Source organism: Rutidosis leptorrhynchoides, chromosome 4 (assembly GCF_046630445.1).
Source record: "Rutidosis leptorrhynchoides isolate AG116_Rl617_1_P2 chromosome 4, CSIRO_AGI_Rlap_v1, whole genome shotgun sequence".
Classification (NCBI taxonomy): domain Eukaryota; kingdom Viridiplantae; phylum Streptophyta; class Magnoliopsida; order Asterales; family Asteraceae; genus Rutidosis; species Rutidosis leptorrhynchoides.
In genome coordinates, this window is record NC_092336.1 from 375978737 (window position 1) to 375985762 (window position 7026).

General features: G+C 39.4%; 1 protein-coding gene across 1 annotated transcript; it reads right to left on the bottom strand.

Annotated features, from left to right (window-relative positions):
- Positions 1 to 3169: 3169 nt before the first annotated feature.
- Positions 3170 to 6052, bottom strand: LOC139841849 (uncharacterized). The gene is made up of 6 exons (XM_071832041.1): positions 6038 to 6052; positions 5627 to 5710; positions 4648 to 5532; positions 3948 to 4319; positions 3555 to 3710; positions 3170 to 3409 (listed from the first exon to the last, which is right to left on the bottom strand). Exons 1-6 carry the CDS (start codon positions 6050 to 6052, stop codon positions 3170 to 3172), a joined length of 1752 nt encoding a protein of 583 aa, XP_071688142.1.
- Positions 6053 to 7026: the final 974 nt, after the last annotated feature.

Below are 7026 nucleotides of genomic sequence, written 5' to 3' on the forward strand. Positions count from 1 at the left end.
GAAACAACCCAACCCGTATTCCATACGATAAATTTTTTTTTTTTTTTAATACACATTTACGCACCAATTAAATATGTAAACCATACCACACGTTTCGTTAAAACATACAACAAGTTTAGTGTTTACAAAAAAAAGGCACGAAGGCCATTAATTAAGTTTAATACAAGTTTGACCCACTACAAATGATAGTTTATAATCCAAATGACACATGAGCATGGTTTGGGACTAAACTACCCAAAACGTTAGGCCAACATCAAAAAGCCAACACCACAAGCACTCCCCGACAACATAAGCGGGAGACCACTAGTCCAAACGTATGCCCTTACCCTTGTCCAAGCCGGAACCTATAAAATGGTAAACAACGAGAGGGTAAGCAAGGCTTAGTGAGTGCAACAATTATACATACATATATATAACCTACTTACTTGCAAACACTTACCAAATCCGCATACATACTAGTTACATAATTAGCATACCTTTCACATGTATAACGCTAAGTACCACGACAACAAGGCTAGTATAACAATAGCATATAACACAATAATACAATATGCTAAAATACAAGTATAACGATGATGTTCACAACATCTATAGTACTCAAAATCTCAAGGCTAGCCTAACGAATGGTATCGTCAACATCGAACTTAAAACCCATTCGCCTATAATAATGTGGTATCGTCACCGAACTTTAAACCCACATATGAGGTATCGTCAACATCGAACTTTAAACCCTCATCCAGCGTCACTACTATAGTCGTATGGCATCGTCAACATCGAACTTAAATTCCATTCGCCTATAATAATGTGGTATCGTCAACACCGAACTTTAAACCCACATATATACTCTAGGGTATGGTATCGTCAACAACGAACTTTAAACCCTTACCCCACAAATAAATAAATCATATATATACATATATAATTATTCCACTCACCTTGTCACAAGGATGATGATCTAGTACTTCCGAGCTTCAACGCAATGTACCTAAATCATTAAGTGCACATTCAATTTCACAACTAGTGACAATACTCTCACTTGAGCATTTAATGACCCAAATTGCATTAAATGACTCAACTACTCACAACCGCCCATAAATGGCCAAGTCTAGACTTAAATCACTAAGACTAGTGAATCAAGGTCTATTAACTTCAATTAACACAAAACTTAGGGTAATCCATACCCATTTCATCTAATTAGGTCAACTAGTACATTTTGACCCATTTTACATTACTTAGACTCATAATCAAGTTAAACTTACCCATTTACACTTCTTTCATAAATCTTAAAGTGCATTAGTGACTAACACACCAATTGGCACTTACAACCTCAAATCACAAGGCCAAAACCCTAGATTATGGCTATTAGGGTTTCATTGCAACAACATAACCCAAACTCGCCCATTTTACCACCAAATGGGTCTTACAATTCTCTAGTACCCAAACCCTAGTCATTAACCAATTAAAACTCAAAACTTAGAGTTAGAACTTACCGAGACTATCTTCTTGTAGCTAGTAACAAGGAGAACAATTTAAATCTCGCTCCTAGGTTCGATTCACAAATCTCCAACTTCAAATCTCAAGATCAAGCTAGGTGGGTTTTGTGTTTTGGGAGAGAAATAGGAAAGAAAATAGAAAAGAAAATGAAATAAATGAGTATGTGGTTGAGAGTTAAAGCTCCCATCAGATCCACATATGAATTTACCATTTTACCCCTTAAAATCCCTTAAATTGAGCTAAAATCCGAATCTGTCCAGCAGAATTGCCGCGGCGCGGCCCCAAATGTCGCGGCGCGACATATCGAAGGAAAATGAACCCTTCTTAACCCAACTTCTGATCTTGATTTGCTTTATGTGTCGCGGCGCGGCCTTCTATGCCGCGGCGCGGCATTAGCCGTCACCTGACCACTTCGACTATGAAAAACCAAATATCGATTTATACAACTTTTAAGCTTCGTTCACGCTTCCCTTATACACTAAACTCCAACTTTAAGCCCCACAAGACTTAATACCTCACCTAAACCATGTGTATACTCGTACACCTATACATTCTCATGCGTAATATAACAATTAACACTTTGAAGCGTTTAAACACATATACGAGCAATATATAATGTTCTAAATCAATAAAATAAGTACCTTAAGACACGTACGGGAAAACGGGATGTTACACGCAAGGACGCAAGAGAGTGTTTGCGAATGGACGCAAGGGCGCAAGATTTGTCTTGCGCCTATTACAGTTTACTCAAAATGTATAGTTTATATAAAAAAAAGGACTAACCTTATCACATTCAGCCCAGGATGGATAAAGGTCATCACTACCATCCCCAAGACCAATCAAATACATATAATCTGGGGGATTGAATTTAATGATCCCCTCTGCTTCAGGATTAGATGTATCCCCCTTCTCCTCCTCATTTTGAGTGTCATCATCATAAAAGGACTTGAATTTCTCCAGTTGATTGAGGAAACCCAATGGCATAATCGTCCATCGAGAACTACATGTATAATCTGCAATCGGAAACTGAGGACTCGAGGACATCTGGCTAGCTCGGGGTAGAAACCTCTGCCGAAATCTCAACAGGAAGGTAGCCCATCCATCAATATGCTATAATCAGATCAAGTTGATTATGAATGTTATAAAGCTAAAAACAAAACAAAACAAAACATGCATAAGTTTATAATTATTAACAAACTTACTATGTTTTCCAAATAACCAGAAAATGCAATTCCCAATAAACGTTTCCAAAACTCAGTATCAAGGAAGAGGAAGGTTTCATTTTGGAAAATGAACATGCAACGCGTATCTTGCTTATTGAGGATTAGTGATTTCAAATCTTTTGCTGGCCCCACATGCTTCCTTTGATCTCTCCATGCACTTGGTGGTGGTGGTTGCAAAGTTCCTTGATCGTTTATAAATTTATCAACCATTGACCAAATTTCCTCCTCACCAACCCAATCCTTTTCCTTCCTTTTTCTCTTCCCTTCCTTTTTCTGAAAAAAAAAATTAGTAATAAAGACGCAAAGACGCAAGAATTGTCTTGCGTCGGTGTAATGCAAACGCAAATACGCAATACAGTTCTTGCGTCCATCAGTGAAGTATACGCAAAGACGCAAGGTAATCCTTGCGTCCAACAATGAAGAAGACGCAAAGACGCAAGGTGATCCTTGCGTCATTCACTAACATCATGCTGGTCTGCTTGTTTTTCTGCTTCATTAACCAATGGCAAATCAACTCCTTGCTCAATCTCCTCAGACACCAGAGCTACATTCTCATCTTGTTTATCAACAGCTTTTTCAGCCCCTTTTTCAGTAGGCTTTTCAGTTTCCATTGGCAACACATTCTCAGCTTCTTTAGTCCCTTGATGAGAAACTTTCAGCCTTTTTACTCTAGAAGCTACTTCGTCAGACAACTGTATATAATATATGAGTCAGCAAACATACGCTAGGACGCAAGATATATCTTGCGTATACCAAGACGCAAAACGCAAGGTCTTATAAACATCAGGCGCAAGGATGCAAGGAAAACCTTGCGTCTGGTGAATGTTATAGATATACCTTCTCCAATGGTTTTCTATAGCCCGGTGTTGTGAAAGGGGAATTTAAAAAATGAGTGGGCCTTCTTTCTCTTTTCCCACGTCTAACAACCCTCGGAGATGTATCATTGTCAGAGAAAGATCGAGGATCCACATATGCATCCTCGTTATCAACATACTATAATGAACAAAACGCAAAAAATAAGAAAAGTAGCCAAACGCAAGGTCGCAAGTAAGTCCTTGCGTCTGAGTTAGGGACGCAGGTACAACCTGCGCCTAAATTACAATAAAGACGCAAGGACGCAAGATGGTACTTGCGTCTGATATAACATCAGGCGCAAGGATGCAAGTAAAACCTTGCGCCAACATAACAGGCAAGACGCAAGGTCGCAAAAAAAACTTGCGCCTAGTTTACCTGATGTTCCTGGTGTTCCTGTTCTTTCAAACGTTTTTCATGATCATCAAGCTTCTTTTTACAATCAGCCAACTCCTTTTCTTGATCATCCACCCTCTTAGTCAACATATTAACCATACGCAACAATTCCTGCAATTTGTTGCCTTTTTGTGTTGGATGAGGGTCCGAGGTCTGCTCTGACTCCTCCTGCAATAATTCCTTCAAACTGCCACCCAACTCCTCTTCAACTTGATTATCATCTTGTGTATTTTTCTCGTCTTCAACAACATCTCCTTGAAAGTAAGAGGAACTCTGGATCCACCATTGACAACCTCTCTCTGTCTCAGATGGGTGCAGGGAACGAAAAGGTCTTTTTCTCTTCGGACAATCATCCTGAAATAAAGTTATATTAGTAAAAACAAAAGGACGCAAGGACGCAAAAGTCATTTTGCGTCTAGACGCAAGAACGCAAAGATCATCTTGCGAATAGACGCAAGGACGCAAGAGTAAACTTGCGATACACGCAAGGACGCAAGCATGATTCTTGCGCCTGTAACAAGTATAACCCACGGTTCACATGCAAGGATGCAAGGATATCCTTGCGACACACGCAAGGACGCAAGGTGTATCTTGCGTCCTCATGGACACATAAAACTGCTCTGTTAAAACAGAAACTGCTGTATATACACTATATAAAAAGCTCTTGGAGATATTAACTAACCATTATATGTAGAAGTTTTAGGTAGTCAGACACTGTAAAGGTTTCAGCAGATGAACGCTTCCAAAATAATGCTCTTGGTACTCCATCCTTATCAGTTTTGGTTGCAAAACTCTTAATGGTACGACGGTATGCCTCGAGGATCCAAATCTTAAATGCCCACATAAAACCAGCCAATGTGTAAGCCTTTCCACCCCCACTCTCTAATTGGCTTTCTCGAACCTCAAAACCTTCGCTCACCGCTGAGTAAGTAGCATCCCAAATACGAGACCCCCATGGGTACACGTTCACCTTATTGAAATCTTCAACCAACCATAGAAACTGTTTACTAACCACATGTTGCCCCTGCTTCCCCATAAACGCTCTCTCTACGATCAAAATTATAGCTAGTCGAACAATATCATCGTCACTAACCTTGGGAACCTTTACATCACCTTGTTTTTTGATAAGGATGTTTTGTATATCACTAACCAAAATGTTGCTGGCATCGGGACGTTCTGGAAAACAACGTCGTCTAATGGGTGCGGTCTTAGATTCATAATTTCGAGGGATGTAATGTGCCATGTCCGTCCGGCTACCAAACATAAAGCCGGTGACTAAACAAAATTCACGCCGACCAAATCTAATCATAAAATTAGGAGAAAAATGAAACCATATATCTTGTTGCTCTTCAGGGTACTTACTAGCATCTAATTTTTCTGAACGCTCACATTTCTGTTGGAGCATGGCATGTACTAGGCCAGGATCATTACCCGTGTATGAAAGATCTAACCAGGGACCAAAGCATGTACTTCTAAATAATTTTTCTTGTCTCTCAGTCAACATTTTCTTGACCTGAGGAATCACGGTCAACATATTCTTCATGGTCAATTTACCTTCCACATAGCCCTGTAAAAGTCAGAAGAACAACAGAAGAAAATCACATAGACGCAAGCAAGCAAGACAGAGATTGCGTACATGGCTGCAAGGACGCAAGGTTAACCTTGCGTAACAGATGTGCAAGACTCAAGGATGCAAGGTTAACCTTGCGTAACTTATGATCAAGACGCAAGGACGCAAGGGTTACCTTGCGTGCACATGCAAAGGTAAAATTATAGCAAACGTAAGGTCGCAAATATCACCTTGCGTACAATGTGAGGCATACGCAAGGACGCAAGGATTGTCTTGCGTCTACATAGCAACAGAGTTACATAACTTGAATCTAGCTAAAATTCCTGGGTATCGTACGCAATCTCAATAATATACAATCAAAAACACAAAATACAAACAAATTTCGTTGACACATTTTTTCGAACAGTTAGCGTGCAAAGAGTGCAAAAACTTTGTTTTAGCACATAAATCTAAGCACTATGAAGTAGATCGAATAATATAACATAGATCTAAGATATCTAACCTGTTCTTGAGACATAGTGAACGATGATGGTGATTCGATGATGTTGGTGGCGTAGAAGCTCGCTTGTACTCGGGAAGATCGAAGATGGAAGGATGAAGAAGATCTAGTAACGATGAAGATGTGAGGAGGATGACGTGAGGATGATGATGAAGATTTTGCGAGTGATTTGCGAGTGTTTGGATCTTGCGAATGACGAGCGAAAGGGCACCAGAGAGGAGTTTGCGTATGTGTGTGGGAACAGTGAACGCAAACTGATCATTTAACTAGTTCTTTTACTGCTACACGCAAGGTCGCATTGTCGCAAAGACGCAAAGACGCAAGGTCGCAAGGTCGCAAGGACGCAAGCTGTCTTGCGCCTTGCGAGGGCAAATTGTCAAACTTTTTTTTTTAGGGCTGTCAGTCAACAAGCTTAAAAAAAAGGGCATTTTGGTGATAATCCCGTCAAAAAATTCACGTAAATAATATTTTGGCCCATACAACAATCGTAGTAGCCTAGATATATTCAAACACATTCGTTAACTTTTTAGAGAAAGTAGATGGAGGTTCTCTCTTATCAAACCCTAACACCATCCTCAAATCACACACACCAAAATTACTAAAATCAAACGTCATTCGAAGATTAGTTCAGCCAAATTCACTTCAGATTTAACGATTACTATTGCTGCTCTCTTCATAGTTTGATATTCCGATTTCACTTCAGATTTTATGGTTATTGTTGTTTCTTTCTTCAGTTACGATTGTAACATTTCATTTCAGATTTCGCACGTTATTTCATCTGATTTCACTCAATCTTCATCTATTGGCGCACCTGAATTCGTTGCTCTTACTTGTTCGCATTTTACTTGATATCGGCTAAAAAGTCACATTTTTACCTCGATATTAGGGCCAAAAATAATAAAGTTTCAAGATCGACAAAATAATCACTCTGTCGGTTGATTTTGTAGATTTAGTAATTACGAAGACGATGCAAAAAGAATCAGGAGAATCGG